The 20,554-nt window shown below is 40.4% G+C and overlaps 1 protein-coding gene across 5 annotated transcripts in view; it reads left to right on the top strand.

Moving 5' to 3' along the window:
- LOC140486191 (glutamate receptor ionotropic, kainate 1-like) overlaps positions 1–20,554 on the top strand; it is a 321,766-nt gene that overhangs the window by 265,746 nt on the left and 35,466 nt on the right. For all 5 annotated transcript variants that reach the window (XM_072584967.1, XM_072584970.1, XM_072584968.1 and 2 more), the window contains 3 exons: positions 3,558–3,781; positions 15,263–15,381; positions 19,682–19,899. In XM_072584967.1, coding sequence (XP_072441068.1) covers positions 3,558–3,781; positions 15,263–15,381; positions 19,682–19,899 — 561 coding nt within the window. The remainder of the gene's footprint in view (positions 1–3,557; positions 3,782–15,262; positions 15,382–19,681; positions 19,900–20,554) is intronic.

Below are 20,554 nucleotides of genomic sequence, written 5' to 3'. Positions count from 1 at the left end.
GTTTAAAATGTCACTGAGGCTTACGTATATCACTTGCAAACTTACTATGGAATTCAGTTGTTTTATGATTGTCTTTCCCCAGAGGATCACATACTTTGAGATTATTAATTAAACTTACCTCAAAAATATTGTTACATGAGTTAGCTACACATTATATTAGGTGGAATCTTCTCAGATCCTGAATAACATGGGAAATGGCAAGTCATTTGGGAAAATATGGTGAAATTGTCAGGAATGAGATTCTCGATGTTGAGAAAGAAAGTCTGATTCTTCCACAAAATGTTGGACAGCAAGATGAGATCACACCAGGGAGAGGCTAGAGGCCTTTTTGCATTTACATACCATACCTTGTCTCATTGATATACATTTTGCTATACTATCACTTGTCAGAGAGGGATTAGACAGCAACAGTTCTTGACATGAAACATATCTAACTCCTGGACCTTCATACTTGCCATGCTGATTTGTGCCTCTCTACCTGCCTCCAAGGTTCCTCATTGCTTCTATGTCAACCTTTTGCACTTCTTTGCCTGTTCACCATGGAATTTACAGTACAGAGCCAATGAAGCCTATGGCGCATAACCTAAAAACTAGGAGGAGAAGAAGGCAATTCAGCCTATCGAGCTGATTTAGTACAATCATAGCCGATCTCATTTTGGTCTCAACTCCACTTAGTAACGATGGCCTGTGTGAAAAAAAGCTTTAAAGTAGTCTTTAATTCATAACTTTACATGAAAGAAATTGCTTTTATTCTATCTTTATAAATATGTCCATCCTCAAGGCTGTTAAAGTATCAATAGCAGAAATTATAAGCATTTGACACCTCTTTATATTGTGAAAATAAACATTTTCACACTGATTAGAATAAATCACAGAAAAAGCTTCCAATCAAGTAATGCTTTTCATGTCAGAGTAACTGTTTCAGCAAAATAATGGATTCTGGATTGTCATTGACTCTTCAATTCCAACTAGTTGGAACTAAATGATAAATGGTTTCATTTTTCTGCAAGATTCTATATTTCAAAAAATGTTACCACTGTGCCACATTCATTATTTTCTAAACATAATTAACTTAAGAACAAATCTAATGAACACTTAGAGATGGTTGCCTAAGTATTACAGTCACTAGTTGGTGCAGAATTCAAATATAAATGAGAAGTTTAAGGCCAAAGCCACAAAAAGATTGTAAAAAATTTTGTCATCTAGCCTGCTTGCTAGGTGTATTTTTTATAGTCTACATTGAATATGTCAAAACCCATTTGACGTGATATCTGTTGGTCAGTTCTACTGTATAGATGATGAAGTGAGAAAACATTTAGAAACTGGATATTAAGTAGGATTTATGATGAGTTAATTTGGGCCACCTAGTGCTGTTTTTCTGAATCTATTAATTCCCACAATTGGAGCCAGGAAATGTGACCATCCCAACCAAAGTGCACTGCTTATGTATTGATTAAAGACGAACAGGATTTGTAGTTTAAGCCTTAGTCCATTTCCACATGCTGCTTCAGGTCACACCCAAAAATGGACACTACTGTTAACCCCAGTACAAAAATGGTCACCTATTATTAACCCCAATACAAAAATTGCTAAATTACAAAGTAAAAAGGTAATGTCAAGTGTGCATAATGCCAATTTGTTTGTTTGTAATACATTTCAGAAACTAGAATAACATGATATAAATGTAATTATTATGTTCTGACTTCTGGTCTGATAGCTAGGCCTAATTTGTAAATTTCAGCAACCTTGCAGTACATAGAAAGTGCTGGGAAGCAGCTACTGAAACAGCTCAACAGGACTACCAGTTTCACAATTAAATGCCATCTTTTTACTGGGCAGTTATATGTATTTGTGATCACAGAAGAAGAATTGATAGTGATAATAAAGGTGTAATTTTAACCCTGCTGCCTCTAAGTCCAAAAAGAGCACAGAAAACTTTCTTTTAAAAAGTACCTTGCTCCCAAAAAAAGGTGCTTTTCTCCTGAAAGTACAATTGAAGAGCAGCAATAGACATTTGATATGAAGATGGTTATATCTGAAAATAAAGGTTTGTTGGACACTTGTTTTGTCTTACTGTGCTATCTTCCAATCAGTCTATTGGCCCAATTACAAACCATTAAAGTCCATTGTCCAATTCCAATAATTTTGTTGCATGCAGATTTAAGCATTTGTAGTTGAAATTCAAATAATAGTATTCCCTTGCAAGTGATCAAATGCTTTTACATAACTCTTAACAAAGTGTTATGTTTTGCATTCAAATCTATTATTCAAAATAACATGCCTTGTGATTTCATTTAGCATCAAGAACACATTGCTAGTTCAAATGAAGATCTTACTTCAATGTCAGTATGTTTCATTAGAAATGTGCCATAAATTTTCTGATGACAAGTTGGCCTTGTAACAGCATGTCATTGGATTTTGTCGCAGTGTGCTGATGGTATGTCAGAAACAAGTTTACTTGTTGCCTATTAGTGCACCTAATTAAACAGTGACAACTATGGTACCCTCCCCATAGAGCAAAGACTGAACCAAGATTTTTCTTGTTTGACAAATTGTTATATGTGGCTAAATTTAGTTTAATGTGATTGTGTGTGTTGCATTAAAAACACTTGAATGATTTATAAGAAAATTAATTTAATGGTAGCTTTATTTATATTCACAATTATTGGAAGGACAGAAGTAATTTCTTATTTTGTTTTAATGGAAATATGGTCTCCAGGAACTAAATGAACTTGGACAGCTACATTAATGCCAATTAATTGACAATATATTTTGCCTGTAATCTCACAATCATTAAATTCCAATCTTAATGAGGACAGCGCTTTGCATCGGGGTTGCAAATGAAGCTATGAAAATATTAATTTGTATCATCTTTTATCATGCACTATTCCATCCTGGTTGAAGGCAAAATCAATGATTAAAAGTGATTAAATGAAAAATAATGGATATATTACTGTCTCATTTCATATCGATTCATTCTGTTGACAAAGATTGTTCATTAGCTGCAGTTTGCAAGTATACAGGAAATTGCTTCTTCTCATTGGATGGATAGTGTGTTTTGCTCAGTTCTCTCTGTTACCCATGAATACTGTAGAAATATTTGCCTATTTTTATTTTTAGCAAATTTCAGTAACAAATTAAGTAAAATCGAGCAATATTAAAATCTCAGAGTACTTCAAACAACAGTGTGGAACTGGACATTATATTGAAGAACACAACCAATTGTAGCCATTTGTTTTGTCCTTGGCAGTAATCTTAATGGAGCATATGGCACTTTTAAAACACTACAAAAAAAATGTCTTGCTGAACAGATTGGTTCCTTGAGATCACAGTGGGTCAGGCAGCATTGCTGGAGAGAAAGCAAGATGACTTCATCAGAGCCATCTAAAGCTTGCTTTCTCTCCATGGATGCTGCCTGACCCACTGTGATCTTCAGCATTTTTTGTTTTCAGTACAGATTTCAGCATCTGCAATGATTTGCTCCTAGCTTTGTTCCTTCCTTCATTCCATTTCTTTGTTATTAGAATTGTCCTGATTGGTTTTCTTGTTTTTTGCAGAAAGCAGATTTAGCAGTTGCCCCTCTCACTATTACCTACGTCCGGGAGAAAGTTATTGACTTCTCAAAACCCTTCATGACTCTGGGAATTAGCATCCTCTATCGGAAGCCGAATGGCACAAACCCAGGTGTTTTCTCTTTCTTGAATCCGTTGTCCCCAGATATTTGGATGTACGTGCTGCTGGCCTGCCTTGGGGTCAGTTGTGTACTTTTTGTTATTGCCAGGTAAGGCAGAACAAGTGTAATTTTCGGAGGGAAAGGGTGGAGAACCAGAAACATTACTACAATAATTAAAATCGATTTTCTTTCACAAACTATGTTGTAATGTTATTGATAAAGGAGGTCTCTGCACTCTGGCAGTGTATATTCTTGAATGTGTAACATGTTTGGTGTTCAGCTTTTTTTGCTATTGTTTATAGCCTAATTAATAGATTAGGCTATAAATTAAAATTAACTTATTATAGACATTTACAACACGGACATGATAATAATGTAATTCATTCTCTACTGATTAACAGCAATTGAGTTTTTGTTTTAATGTTTTATGATTGTGCTGAGCTTTACATCTAGAAATTAGGATAGTTTTGTGTCAATGTTCAGTTGACACCATTGCACATTTTATTAAGCACTCACTCAGGCTAGTGAAATTTGTTGCAAATCTAGGAAATAGTGTGGTGGGTAACGGTACTGTAGCTGAACTGCAATGTTCTTATAACATATGCATGGTCTTTGTTTCTCTTCCAGTTTAATTGGTGTAATATTGCTAATAACTGATTTTGTCATTCGTACCTTTACATCTGCAAAATGCTGATATTAAATACTTTCACTTTCCTCAACACCAGAATCTGAGATTGAGATCAGAGATGCAGCAAGTAGGGCAATAGCTGATTAGTTAATATTTTGATAATTTAACACAGGTTTTGTGTATGTGTAAGAAAAACATTAGTTATGGTGTCGTCAATCTGCAGACAGCGTACTTAGGGAGTCTTTCTTGTTTTCTCCAGAAGTGTTTGTCAGTTACTTGAAAAAAGAAACTTTAATTGATGACTTATGCCTGTCGATTTGTGTGAATTAAAATAATATGATATCCAGGCAATTAAGTATTTCTGTGTGTATTTAGTTAAGTTTTAATGAAGGATTGATAATTAAGGATAATGACAAATTATTTTAATTCTGCTTCTGTGTGAGTTAAAATACTGCAAGATGGAGGCCTGTGGAGCATGTGGTGAGCTGGAGCTGCCAGGTATCCAACCTGACTTTCATGTTCAGCACTGTCACCATCTAACTTCTGTCTGCATGTGGAAAATAGGAAATATAAAGCAAGTGTGATCAAGTACTAATAAGATGTAGATGCAAGCATATAGGCCCCTCGCCACTCACTAGCGAGATTCTCAGCTTGTCATTAAGACCTCGGTGCAGAATCTATTTCCATGATGTTCAGGAGTCTAATTTTTGTGATCTCACCATATTTTCCCTACCATCACCATTGCCCATGTCATCCAGGGACTGGGAAGATTCAGCCCAAAAACTAGATGGTGTAGCCCTGTGGTGTAACAAACAGAGAGGCTGCTTAGTTACTGCTCTCTCCTCCGTTCATCTTACTTGGACCATTTTTGTGCATGAACTAAAGTTGACCTTAAATGTTGTAGGCAGAACAAAGGGAAATATCCCAGTTTTCAAAGTTTGGGAGAAGATTTGTAGCTCGGGTGCTCATTGTTGTGGTTCTGTTTGCCGAGCTGGGAATTTGTCTTGCAAACGTTTCGTCCCCTGTCTAGGTGACATCCTCAGTGCTTGGGAGCCTCCTGTGAAGCGCTTCTGTGCTGTTTCCTCCGGCATTTATAGTGGCCTGTCCCTGCCGCTTCTGGTTGTCAGTTCGAGCTGTCCGCTGTAGTGGCCCTTATATTGGGTCCAGGTCGATGTGTTTGTTGATAGAGTCTGTGGATGAGTGCCATGTCTCTCGGAATTCCCTGGCTGTTCTCTGTTTGGCTTGCCCTATAATGGTAGTGTTGTTCCAGTCGAATTCATGTTGCTTGTCGTCTCTGTGTGTGGCTACTAAGGATAGCTGGTCGTGTCGTTTCGTGGCTAGTTGGTGTTCGTGTATACGGATCGTTAACTGTCTTCCTGTTTGTCCGATGTAGTGTTTTGTGCAGTGCTTGCATGGGATTTTGTACACTACATTAGTTTTGCTCATGTTGGGTATCAGGTCCTTTGTTCTGGTGAGTTGTTGTCTGAGCGTGGCTGTTGGTTTGTGTGCTGTTATGAGTCCTAGTGGTCGCAGTAGTCTGGCTGTCAGTTCAGAAATGCTCCTGATGTATGGTAGTGTGGCTAGTCCTTTGGGTTGCGGCATGTCCTCGTTCCGTTGTCTCTCCCTTAGGCATCTGTTGATGAAATTGTGAGGGTATCCGTTTTTGGCGAATACTTTGTATAGGTGTTCCTCTTCCTCTTTTTGTAGTTCTGCAGTGTGTTGTGGCCCTTTTGAATAGTGTCCTGATGCAACTTCGTTTGTGTGTGTTGTGAATTCACCACAAAGGTTTACAGGAAAGCCACACACACAGACCAAGTCCTAAACTATGAAAGCAACCACCCCAACACACACAAACGAAGTTGCATCAGGACACTAATCAAAAGGGCCACAACACACTGCAGCACACCAGAACTACAAAAAGAGGAAGAGGAACACCTATACAAAGTATTCGCCAAAAACGGATACCCTCGCAATTTCATCAACAGATGTCTAAGGGAGAGACAACGGAACGAGGACATGCTGCAACCCAAAGGACTAGCCACACTACCATACATCAGGAGCATTTCTGAACTGACAGCCAGACTACTGCGACCACTAGGACTCATAACAGCACACAAACCAACAGCCACGCTCAGACAACAACTCACCAGAACAAAGGACCTGATACCCAACATGAGCAAAACTAATGTAGTGTACAAAATCCCATGCAAGCACTGCACAAAACACTACATCGGACAAACAGGAAGACAGTTAACGATCCGTATACACGAACACCAACTAGCCACGAAACGACACGACCAGCCATCCTTAGTAGCCACACACAGAGACGACAAGCAACATGAATTCGACTGGAACAACCCTACCATTATAGGGCAAGGCAAACAGAGAACAGCCAGGGAATTCCTAGAGGCATGGCACTCATCCACAGACTCTATCAACAAACACATCGACCTGGACCCAATATACCGGCCACTACAGCGGACAGCTCGAACTGACAACTGGAAGCGGCAGAGACAGGCCACTATAAATGCCGGAGGAAACAGCACAGGAGCGCTTCACAGGAGGCTCCCAAGCACTGAGGATGTCACCTAGACAGGGGACGAAACGTTTGCAAGACAAATTCCCAGCTCGGCAAACAGAACCACAACAACATCCCAGTTTTCGGCTGACCACCATTCAGAAGTCTCTACGGAATGCAGGATTATGAGAAACAAAAAGGATTGGTCTCTGTTGCAGCATGATCGCCACATTTGAAAATCCTGCCAGCATTCATTCTCTATGGACACCTATAAGAAAAAACATACATTAGTCTTCCTATTGAATATCTTGCACAAGAACAGAGATATAGAATACATTGTTCCTTGGGGGTGGGGAGGGGGGGGAGGGTAGGTGAATTACCTACTCAACCCATGCACAAACGCAGCATGTGGAACTTTCTGAGCTAAATGAAGACACTGTGAATTAATTCTGAAAACGTATGAAGCTGTCTCAAATATATACCATCAAAATGCCATTGCAGTATCAAAAAGGCTTCTCAATCCTTTTAGAATGATACTTTTACTGCATTACACACATTGAAAGGGATGAATAATTAAATGCATTTCAACTCTGTATGGCCAAAAATAACCTGTTGTGCTTTCAGTGTGTACCTATACAGTCACAACTAAGAAGAGATTAAGGGTCAACTCTAGGTCACACAGATTGTACTGAACTAGACTCTATTCCATATCCAAAGGTGAACTTTGTACTTGTCCTACTTACACATTCTGTGTAGAGTCACAGCTAAAAGACATATTTATTTGGTATCAATTTGATCATTATTCATGAATGAGCTGTTGGTTGTCAAATCCACATCATAACAGGTTACAATTTTATAGTTTACTATTTCACTGGAAATAGTGAAATCCCATGCAGTTCAGCATTTGAAATGCTCTAAAGATATAATATATATATATATATATAGAGAGAGAGAGAGCACCATGATGGGTAGATATTGATCCATGGGCCAGTTCTCTGTCGGTGAGTTTGACAAATAAGCTAATTTGCAGAGTTTTACTTTTGCCATTCTTAGTGATCTGCTTTTCTACAATGGTCAGAACGTTGAAGCTAGACAAAGGAATGCCTTTATTTAGCAATGTCTCAGCAGCTACAGCCAATGGCAATAATGCGGATCAATGATTTGGGAAGTTTTTGATTACACATTCGCGAAACTTTTTTAAAACAGACAGAAAGCCAGAACACTAGATCGCATGTATAGTGGTCTGATTGCTTTCATCCCGAGCTTATACAATCTTTCAAGATAAATTTAAATTGAAAAGTAATCACTACCCCAGTGTTAGTAAGAGTAAGACTTGGTTGTAATTATCTTCGACAACAGAATTTTTAAAAAACTTGAATCAGTGATGAATACAGAAGTAGACAGCAATATTAACTTCTATAGTATGTAGATTTTCAATGCAACAAGTACCAATCGGCACCCAAAATGATTCTAAGTAACTCACTGATTAACAGATCTGACTCCTGCTGAAATGGTTCAAATGTTTGGACTTTCCAGAGCAGTTTAGACAAGAAGAAGTGGAGTGGCAGGACAGTAGAACTAAATTTCAACTTTGAGCATTCTCTTCAAGCCAATTGTTTCCAGACACGGATGGTTTCTTGGTGTCCTGCTGATCAGGAGAGAATGAGCAGAGGAGACACTGGACCAGCAGCTAGACTATCTTAGTGAAGGAAGGGAAAAAGCGATCTCAGCAGTTGGTCATAGTCCAAATGCATTTCAAGCGGGAAAAATAGTGAGGACTGCAGATGCTGGAGATCAGAGTCGAGAGTGTGGTGCTGGAAAAGCACAGTAGGTCAGGCAGCATCCAAGGAGCAGGAGAATTGATGTTTCAGATATAAGCCCTTCATCAGGAATGAGGCTTGTAGGCTGGGGGGTGGAGAGATAAATGGGAGGAGGGGCGTGGAGCTGGGGAAGTTAGCTGAGAATGCAATAAGTAGATGAAGGTGAGTGGGAAGGTGATAGATCGGAGAGGAGGGCGGAGCAGATAGATGGGAAAGATGATGGACAAGTCAAGAAGATGGTGCCGATCTGGAGGCTTGGGACTGGGATAAAGTGGGGGTAGGGGAAATGAGGGAAACTGGTGAAATCCACATTAATCCTGTGTGATTGCAGGGTCCCAAGGTAAAAGATGAGGTGTTCTGCCTCCAGGCATTGGGTGGTAAGGGTTTGGTGACGGAGGAAGCCCAGGACCTGCATGTCCTTGGCAGAGTGGGAGGGGGAGTTGAAATGTTCAGCCACGTGATGGTGGGGTTAGTTAGTGCTGGAGTCCCAGAGATGTTCTCTGAAATGATCTGCAAGTTGGTGTCCTGTCCTCTCGATGTAGAGGAGACCACATCAGGTGTAATGGATACAGTAGATGACATGAGTGGAGGTACAGGTACAGATACAATTTCTGTTGGATGTGGAAGGCTCTTTTGGGGCCTTAGACAGAGATGAGGGGGGGAGGTGTGGGCGCAGGTTTTGCATTTACTGCGCTGGCAGGGGAAGGTGCCAGGAGTGGGGTGAGGGCTGGTGGGGGTGGGAGGGGCGTGGATCTGACAAGGGAGGCACGGAGGTAATGGTCTCTCTGAAACACTGATAGGGGTGGGGAGGGAAATATATCCCTAGTGGTAGGGTCTGTTTATTTACTGGATAATCAATTCCACCATAGAATATCCCAGATGGCCTCCTTCTTGAAAGACCACAATCACCAAACCAGTAAACAAGACTGTGGTGGTCTGGCACACTGATCTCTACACCGCCAGACACCAACCGCAGACACATCCTCCTACTGCCCCCTCAACCACGACCTCACCTCCCATCACCAAACTATCATCTCCTAGATCATCCACAACCGCATCACCTCTGGGGATCTCCCATCCACAGCCTCCAACCTCACTGTCCACGAACTGCACACCGCTGGATTCTATGTACTACTGAAGATTCACAAACCTGACTGCCCCAGTTGACCCGTTGTCTTGGGCTGCCCCTGTCTCACTGTACTCATCTCTGCATACCTTGACACTGTCCTGTCCCCCCTAGTCCAGGATCTCCCCAACTATGTTCAGGACACCACCCACACCCTTCACCACATCCAAGACTTTTATTTCCCTGATTCCCTATGCCTTATCTTCAGCATGGACCTCCAGTCCCTGTACACATCTATCCACCATGACAAAGGCCTCCAAGCTCTCCATTTCTTCCTCTCATGCCATCCCAATTAGTACCCTTCCGCTGACACCCTCATCCATCTGGCTGAACTGGTTCTCACCCTTAACAACTTCTCCTTTCAATCCTACCATTTCCTCCAAACCAAATGGGTGGTCCACAGCTATGCCTGCCTCTTTGTCAGGTACATAGAACAGTCTATCTTCCGCAGCTACACTGGCACCACCCCACCTTTTCCTCCGCTACATCGATGACTGTATCAGCGCTATCTCATGCTCCCCCAAGGAGGTTGAACAGTTCATCAACTTCACTAACATCCTGACTTCAGATTCACCTGGACCTCCCTCCCCTTCCTGGACCTCTCCATCTCCATCCCCAGCTACCACCGACTCCCACAGATACCTAGACGACACCTCCTCTCACCCTGCCTCCTGTAAAAACACCATCCCTTACTCTCAATTCCTCCGCCTCTGCTGCATCTGTTCCCAGAATGACCAAAGAACAAAGAAAATTTACATCCCAGGAAAAAGCCCTTCAGCCCTCCAAGCCTGAGCCGATCCAAATCCATTGTCTAAACTTATTGCCCAATCCCTAAGCATCTGTATCCCTCTGCTCCCCACCTACTCATGCATCTGTCCAGACGTACCTTAAATGAATCTACCGTGCCTGCCTCTACTACCTCTGCTGGCAACACGTTCCAAGCACCTACTTTACACCTCTGTGTAAAGTACTTGCCGTGTGTATCTCCCTTCAACTTTTTATCCTCTCACCTTGAACACATGACCTCTTGTTATTGAATCCCTCACCCTGGGAAAAAAAGCTTATCTCTATCTACCCTGTCTATATCCTTCGTGATTTTGTAGACCTCAATCAAGTCCCCCCTCAATCTCCGTTTTTCTAATGAAAACAATCCAAACCTACTCAGCCTCTCTCCAAAGCGTCCACATTATTTTGGTAATGTGGCAACCAGAACTGTACACAGTATTCTAAATGCAGCCGAACCAAAACCTTGTACAATTTTAACATGACTTGCCAGCTCTTATACACAATACCCCATCCGATGAAGGCAAGTATACTATATGCCTTCTTGACCACTCTATCCACCTGTACAGTCACCTTCAGGGTACAATGGACCTGAACTCCCAGACCAATTCCACCACAGAAAAATCCCAGATGGCCTCCTTCTTTAAAGACCCCATCTCCTCTCCCATGTGGTAGACGATGCCCTCCAGTATATCTCCTCCACTTCTCACACCTCTGCCCTTGAACCCCACCCCTCCTAACGCAACAAGGACAGAGTCCCCCGGTCCTCACCTTCCACCCCACCAACCTCCATATACATTGCATTATCCTCTGCCACCTACAAACACACCCCACCACAAGGGATGCATTTCCCTCCCCACCTCTATCAGTGTTTTGGAGAGACCATTCCCTCCACAACTACATTGTCAGATCCACACCTCCCACCAGCCCACACCCCACTCCCTTCCACATCCCCTACCACTGCAGGAAGTACAAAACTTGTGCCCACATCTCCCCCTTCATCTCCATCCAAGGTCCAAAATATCCTTCCACATCCGACAGAAATTTACATGTACTTCCACTAATATCATTGACAGTGTCCATTGCACTCGATGTGGTCTCCTCTACATCAGAGAGACAGGACGCCAACTTGCAAATCGTTTCAGCGAACATCTCTGGGATACTCGCACCAACCAACCCCATTGCCCCTTGGCTGAACACTTCAACTCCTCCTCCCACTCCGCCAAGGACATGCAGGTCCTGGGCCTCCTCCATCGCTAAACCTTAACCACCTGACTCCTTGAGGAAGAGTGCCTCATCTTTTGCCTTGGGACCCTGCAACCACACAGGATTAATGTGTATTTCATCACTTTCCTCAGTGCCCCTCGCCCTACCTTATCCAAGTCACAGCATCCAACTCAGCACTGTCCTCTTGACCTGTCCATTGTCTTTCTTATCTATCCGCTCGCCTCTTCTCTGACCTATCACCTTCTCCACCACCTTCATCTACCTATTGCATTCTCAGCTACCTTGCCTCAGTCCCACCCCCTTCCCATTTATCTCTCAGCCCCCGGCCCACAAGCCTCATTCCTGATGAAAGGCTTATGACCGAAATATCAGTTCTCCTGCTCCTCAGATGCTGCCTGACTGGCTGTACTTTTCCAGCATCACACTCTCAACTCCAACTGCATTTCAGTCAGGATTAACATGTCAGATATCGGCACTTCACTACAGACACAAGTGATAGCCAGTGCTGAAAGAATCTCACCAGGCCTGGCAGCATTTGTGAAGAGAAACAGAGTTAACATTTTGAGTCTGATGTGACTCTTCAGAACGTCACTGCAGATTTTATTGAAATCTGTGGCTTTCTGCAGACACAACTGAAGTCTCTTGAGCACAGCAAGTTTGGTATTGCCATTGGCTGTGAATGTGCTCATAGCTATAAACATTAATGTACTTGGTTTCTTTCAGCTGAAGTAAACAATATATACAACGTCACTCATAGTCAGCCAGTATTTCATAAGTGGAGTCACCAGCTACAGACTGCTTGTGCCCAGTCCCTCAACATATCCAGATTGTATCAGGATCTGAACTGGTGGCTGTGAGTGTGAGAACAAGTAACTATTTCTTCCTTTTCTTCTTGTGGGAGATACAATGGCTCAGTGGTTAGCACTGCTGCCTCACAGCACCAGGGGCCTGGTTTGATACCAGCCTTGGGTGACTGTCTATGTGGACTTTGCACATTCTCCCTGTGTCTGTGTGGGTTACCTCTGGGTAGTCTGGTTTTCTCCCATGGTCCAAAGATGCGCTTTTCGGGAGAATTGGCCCATAGTGTCCAGGGATGTGCAGGCAAAGTGGATTAACTATGGGAAATGGGTACATGGATAGGGTGGGGAGTGGGATGCTGTTTGGAGGGTCAGTGTGGACTTTATGAGCCGAATGGTCTGTTTCTACACTGTAGGGACTCTATGATTCATCATTTTTCAGCTCTTCCAACTGGTTCTTCTGCCCATGGCCAAAGAGAAAGACAGAAGCTTGTAGTAAATGGAAGGGAAAAGGAAATAATGGTCACTTACAGCATCTGCATCTTGTTCATCAGATGTGAGAAGCAAATTAGATATTATCATCGTAGAATCCTTACAGTGCAGAAACAGGCCATTCGGCCCAACAAATCCACATTGATTTGTTGAAGAGCATCCCACTCAGACTCACCCCCTACCCTATCTCTGTAACTCTACATTTCGCATGGTAATCCATCTAACTTACATATCCCTGGACACTATTGGCAATTTAGCATGGCCAATCCACCTAAGCTGTACATCTTTGAATGTGGGAGGAAACCAGAGAACCTGCAGAAAAGTCACACAGAATGGGGAGAATGTGCAAAGTCCCCACAGCCCAAGGCTGGAATTGAACCCAGGTCCTTGGTGCTGTGAGGCAGCAGTGCCAACCACTGAGCCACCATGCTGCCCTATTATTGCTGTCATCTTCAATGGATTCAGCCCACCACTGATCATAGCTGCTCCAGTGATGGTGAGCATTACTGTCTCAATGGGTGTAAGAATTTGCAGCCAATTCCTCTCCAGCTAGATGTTGCCTTCTTTGGTTATCGGCCACCTTGTTCAGTAAGAGTTAAGGAACTGTATCTCATACAATTGTATGAATTGTGTGTGGTGTGGTAAGATTTGGTGACTATGGCTGCTATAGTTCAGTTTCAGGTGATCTGTATGTGTGAGGCTTTATATGTGAGGGTGAGGTGAAGCTATGAATGTTAGAAATGAGTCATGGTTGGCAGGTGAATAAGGAGGTGGTGCACTGTGTGAGGACACTGATGCAGTTGTTCGGGCATGTCATTTTTAAAGGTGCATTTCCTGACCATAACTACCCATGTAAGGTCATTGAACTTTGTGTATGACTGTAACCAGGTCCTCAGAGTTTGACTTCTGCCATTGATCGTCAAGACGATTTGATCCACTTTCTTTCACAGTGTTTGTCTGGTGGGTCTCCTGATCCCTTCTGGATAAATAACTTATCTCCTCCTCGTCTTCTCCACTAAGACTCCCTCCTTTCCAACACTAAAAAATCTTGGTGCATGACTTTACTTCTGGGGTCAGTACCCCGATGGGATCAAATTCAGGGGTGTAACTATTGGCTGGCACAATATTTGCCAATTAATTTGCCAGAGGGCAAGCTCTCTGTTGATCTCTGTTGAAGCTGGATGGTTTCAAAGCAGCTTGTTTGAGCAGTGGAGGAGCTTCAGCATGCCATTGCAGATAAAGGGGAAAGACAGGAAGTACCTTCTTAGCACTCCCAATAAAAATGATGACAAAAAATAAATTGCCATGGCTTTAGGACTACCACTGAGGAGGGTGGGTGGGGTGGTGGTGATGGGGTGGGGGCGGGGTGGGGGGGGGGGTGCGATGTTGTGATCCTTCAAAATGATTCTGAAGTCTTCACCCCTGGTCTAGGAGGCCATCCCCGTAATCTGCCGGACTTTGGAAATCTGTAACACATCCACTGGTAACATTTAGCCTCTCATCAGCAGTGTTAACTAAACTCTTAGTTCAGTTAACAAGTGTGCTCTTGCAAGGCAGGTAACTGTTTTATGCCCAACCTGACTTCCCTGTAAATGCGCCAGATTCAGGACCCTGCTGGGGAGCTGGGAATCAGGAAGCTCTGTGTCTGCCGTTTGTGTGCCAACCTACACATCTTCACCCAACCTTGTCCACAGAAACCATTTTCTGTCACTCCACAAATCTTTGCATACTGCCTGCATGAGACAGAAGTAACATGGATTTAGCATTGTTTCTGAGCCTAGTTATCATCTGTGGCCTTTCTTGTGTAACTGCATTGTCAGGAGATATGATTCCTTACAATATCCTGTATATTCTCTGACTGTAAATTTCCAACAAGTACTTTGAATCTTAAAACATTGCAACCTTTATCTTAATGGTTGTACTGCAATCTCAAGCAGCTTTTGCAGAATACAAATATCTGGGGGTGAAAACTGATGAGAATATTTCCTGACCTCTATTCTAACATAAAAGGTGTTAAGCATTCCACCACAGTTGCACAATAAATACAACTCTAACTTTGTTCTTGTTGTAATAATGTCTCACCTATTTGCTACTCAGCTCAATCATTTCTTGAGTTGTTTTTAAGCATTCTTGCATATTTGATGTGTTTGCTGTGTATTCATCTCCTATTTACAAACTGTTTATATTAATTACCACAGGTTTACACCCTATGAGTGGTACAATCCTCACCCTTGCAATCCTGACTCAGATGTGGTGGAAAACAATTTTACTTTGCTTAATAGCTTCTGGTTTGGAGTTGGAGCTCTCATGCAACAAGGTACATAGGTCACATATCTTTTCTACACATATCCCACAGTTAGCTGGGGGCCTTTGTGCGTGGTAAGCTCCATCCTCAGCAACTATGCTCAATGCTGTAAAACCTGATAGACAACAAAAAGAGTATAAATAAATAGTACTGGGCAAATCAAGTAGAAATACGTCAAAAATACATCAAACAAGCAAAAATAATAACAGATTTTTAGCTAAGGAAAAGTTAGATAGAATGCTAAAATTACAACTAGAAGATGCAAAGAGACAGTAAAAAAAAATTAAAAATTAAAGAGCCTTTAAGTAATTCTAAAAGATGGTGGGGTCAAATTTCATTTGTTACAGAAATTTTCAAGTACACCAATGACTGATAATACAACTCGAGCAATGAGGTGTTGTGAACTTAGTTTAAATAAATACTAGCCAGATGTATGATTTATAAAACAGAAAAACTTTAGATGTTTCCATATTGATTTTAATGAAGTAAATACTCTCCAATTAAATTCTTCCCAAAATTTTATATTTTAATTAACATTCATCTGAAAACTGCCATGGATATTACAGTGTTACAACATACTATACACATACAGTAGCAGTAACCAAGTGGTTATTTTACAATTAATAGAACAATCAAACCTGCTATAATTTTAGATTCTTCATAATCATTGTGGGGAATCCCGTGGGAATCTTGCACTGGAGATCCAGTGTTCACACAACCTTTAGCAAATTTTCATGGTTCTTTCTCCCAATTGTCTGTTATATTGTTGAAGAAATTCCAAAGGAAGTTCACCATTTTACAGTTTAACTCTGAATCAAAACAACAATACTTAGCTTAGTTAAGACATATCACTCCAGAAAGTAATGTGAAATTCATTCAGCACCTATCATTTTTATCTTGTTTTTTTTAAATATAATCATTTGGGTGAAAGAAAAAGATGGCAATACTTTGGGCATCACCCTTTCATATGAACTCCAATATCAAATACATTCAGAATTTGTAAGTGAAAATGGATGCACAAGAATGAAAGTAAATACATAGTGTAAAACAGCAAGTTAGAACAACAGAAAAAGTAATAAATGTAATAATCTTTTGGGATTTGTATTTTACTGAAAATATCAACAGTATATATTAGCAAAATTTGGCAGAAAAATATTATCTGTGATTCTAGTTTTGCTTTAATATTTTCTTGCAACAAGAATATATTAGCAAAGATGATTCAGAAGTAACTACATTTAAATATAGTTTAAAACTCCATCAAACAATATTTCTTCAGCCATAACTAAGTCTCACTGGGACAAACAGCAGATTATAGTTTGAGCGCTTTTTTTTGGATTTGTTCAAGCTAAATTAGGGTATTATCATCAGGTTTTACAGTATATAGCATCTGTGTGAATGTGATGGTTGCATGTGTATGACTGTTGATGAAAGCTGGTTTCTCTTTTCAAAACAGTGGTGGCTGCCTGGCAAAATGAATGTATTGAAGCCATACATGTCTAACACGTTGGAGTTTACCATCATCCACAGCAAACTGTGGGATGTCGTGTCTGATTGTTGCCACTACCTTGGATACATGACAGTCAGCCCCAACCAGGCTCTGCTTATCTTTTTAAAGAGATTCTTAAACAAATGCTTGCATATAAAACTCTTGTGGTACCTAAGTGCACCATGCTTTGCTCCCACTAATAACTTCAAAACAAGTCAAATCTTCTGTATGGGAAGTCTGTAACCTTTGCAATAGAGCAAATGTTTTATTTTTTTTCTTGTGATGATCAGAGTTTCTCTTTCCTACAGACATTGAGCAAAGTCTGGATCAGGATTGGCTGTCATGTCTGCCAAAAGGCACTAGAAAGAGTAATCAGCAAGTATGATCTCCAAGTAGGTCCTCCCCTTCTTAAATTTTAAACTTGCTGACTCACTCGCATTTAGACATACCAACAAATTATCAACTGGAAATGAATAATATAAAAATTATCTTAAAAACAAATATAGTTGGTAGAAATAAAAGAATTTCAATTTGGAATCAAAAAGGCAACATTTGCAAAACTCGAGACATATGCTGCATCTTTAAAACTTCTATGCATGATCCCTAAGGCTAGAGGAGTGATTGATTTTTAAAAACAGTTCAGCTTGTTGATTTAAACAAAATAATGATCATAAAAACTTGAAGTACCTTTTAAAATTTAATAGTTTCCTTTCAGCTATTTTGAATTAATAAGTATTGGTGCTATGCAATTCCCTATCACTGAATCAAAAGTTTTAATGCCATAGAAAATCTTTTGCCTCTGCATCTGAATGTCTGTACTTTCCAAACTTTCTTTCCCCTTGCCAGCCAATCTAATTTATTTAATAGTCCAGATTAAAATTAATATTAAACTATCTTACACCTATGTGTTATACATCCTTAAGTGTATCCAATCAATTTAAGCCATATGTATAAGCCGGATCTGGGAAAGTTAAACAAGACTTTGCTGGGATCTCCTATTGCAGTTTTACATTGTGAGTAAATTTCAAGATAGCTCAAATATTAAACCTACTTCATTATTTATATCTAGTTTACAGTAGACTAATTGAGCAGATTGTTCAGGCTAATAATTCAAATCATTATTCAGCTTGCCAATATTTGTGTCTCAGAGTTCGCTTGAGGAGCACTTGTCATCTTGGCTCTTTAATCTAAGTTTCTGCCTAAATGAAAACACATATGAACTTTGTGTAAATAACCTCATTTGTGTTGTGTGAAGCCAATTGGCAATTACTGCCTTGAAAATGAGAGTGCTGAAGAAACTCAACAGGTCTGACAGCATCTGTGGGGAGAGAGGGAAACAGTTAATGTTTTGAGCCCAAGTAACACTCTTCTTAGGAACATCTGAATTACTGATATAATCTGTTTATAAGTTTTCCCCAATGACTTCATCGGTAAAACTGTTCCCTGACATGCTGCTGAGCCACACGGGCCATAGACTTCAGGATTGAACTCGCTTGGGATATGTCTGGTTATTTAATTATCAATAGCTATATTTGCATATGAAGAATGACCATTGGGGATGGTACCAGGTCACCAGAAACCCAGCAAGGATTATAGTATCTTCAAGAGAGGTGAAAACAGCTGGAAGGGAGGGGAAATAAAGGGAGTCTTTATCTGGTTCACATGGTAAGTATAGCCATAAATCTTAAGTGCAGATAGTGGCTAGACAAATCCACCAGTGAACACTTATCACCAATAAGCTGAGCTGGGCTGTACTGATAAGCTACTTAATGGTCACGATGAAGTACTAGTGAACATACCCCCCCACTCCCCAACTGGGGTAAAATCCTCTAACATCCCAGTTTTCTTTGACTAAGTGAATGAATTGTCTAATTTCTTTACTTTTTATTTCAAATGTTGGTACCCTCCTAAATGTTTGAGTACATCCATTTGTTTTGCAGCTCAGTTTAAGCTTTTTACAGGCAATTGGATTTTGTCCTCCATTTCCTCTTGTTTATTCATTTTTCAAACAAAATAAACACTTTGAAAGTGAAATTTTAAAAAATAATAATCTTGCATGATATAATTAATTCAATTGTTAAAATTTCCCAGATAACAGTTTTTGTCTGCCGAAGTACTTTGTGTCTTGGAATGATTGAAGATTGCAGCCCAAGGGAGACAACTTATCTCACCATATCTGTTCCCACTCTTTCCAAGAGGAATACAAAACTAAATACAATCTTTCCTTTCCCCATAGCTGTTGCCTTCTGTTGCAAACATTCAGCCAATTTTCACTCAGCAATTCAATGATTTCTGACTGTATCAATCCTCTACACAAAAACATTTTGTATATTACCTCACTTTTAGGGGATGATTTAAGTTAATGTACTCTTGTCAACTCAGGAATAGTCACTGTGTGAAAACTTACCCAAATGTTAAAGACTATTAAATCTCATCTTGGAAACAGTGGACATAATACTAATACACAGAGCTTTTTCTCATAGTTAAAGTTTCCTTGCCCTGGTATCATCCTAATAAATCATTTACCCTACGTAACTTTGATCTCCGAATGCTTTGTGCTGTTTATGTTACTCAATATTACTGTACCCTGAATCACTGGTGCAGTGACCAGTGCCCAATTGTCTTCAGCTACGTTACTGTGTAACGATCATGCTCGTACATTTGAATGAATGAATCACCACTACCCATGTTTTCTTCTGATTGCCCATCGTATTTTATAAGAGCCTCATTTAGAACAAATGCTGATTCCTTGCTAAGTTGAATGTTTTTTTTCAGTTGTTCTTAATTTGTGAACAAAATGTTTTCTTATTGCTACCATTGTGACAGGCTCGGAACTGATGCCCAAAGCTCTCTCCACTAGAATAGTGGGTGGAATATGGTGGTTTTTCACATTAATTATAATATCATCATACACTGCCAACTTGGCTGCCTTTCTGACTGTGGAAAGAATGGATTCTCCCATTGACTCAGCAGATGATTTGGCAAAGCAAACCAAAATAGAATATGGTGCTGTCAGAGATGGATCCACAATGACTTTCTTTAAGGTAGGTCATATAATAGGTTTGATGGTTTTTTACTTTTAACCTTGCCCAACGTTATTGCTCTGTAAGGTTTTCATATGATCATGAAAGTGATATTATGTAAGTTTAGGTACGCACATTAATCATTTAAGATGTCTTCTTTAGTTGGTATTCTTCCAGCATGATGGCTGTATAGGGGCTGGAGCTGTGAATTTTAACTGGGTACTATGTCCTAAGGTACTTGCCTTATTATTCATTACCTAGAAACAACTTTATAATGTATAAAGCATACTAAGTCTAAGGAAATTCATTATTCCAGTCCCTGAATTTATGCTTTGTGTTCTGCTAAATTTATTTGCTGTCCTGTTGAAAGCCTAGAAATTCATGTGATAGTTGACAGAATTTTTAATTTTGCAAATAGAGTGAGTTCAGATCTCAGATATAGAGTATAGCAATTACGGTTTGTGACAGGAGTGAATAAATGATTAGCACTTTTGTATATTAATCTTCTGTCCACAAATCAAGCACAGACATTAATCAGCACCACAAATGTGTTAATACCTTGAGTAAAAGAATCAGAAAATGCCTAAGTAATGCATGTGTGTACTTCGGTTGACAGTTTCGAGGCTGTGAATTTAAAATATACTAATTTGGAAAAACATGCAGTATTTACCAATTC

This window comes from Chiloscyllium punctatum, chromosome 15, assembly GCF_047496795.1.
Source record: "Chiloscyllium punctatum isolate Juve2018m chromosome 15, sChiPun1.3, whole genome shotgun sequence".
Taxonomy (NCBI): Eukaryota; Metazoa; Chordata; class Chondrichthyes; order Orectolobiformes; family Hemiscylliidae; genus Chiloscyllium; species Chiloscyllium punctatum.
The sequence above is the reverse complement of the archived record's forward strand: the minus strand, read 5'-3'. Positions and strand labels throughout refer to the sequence as shown.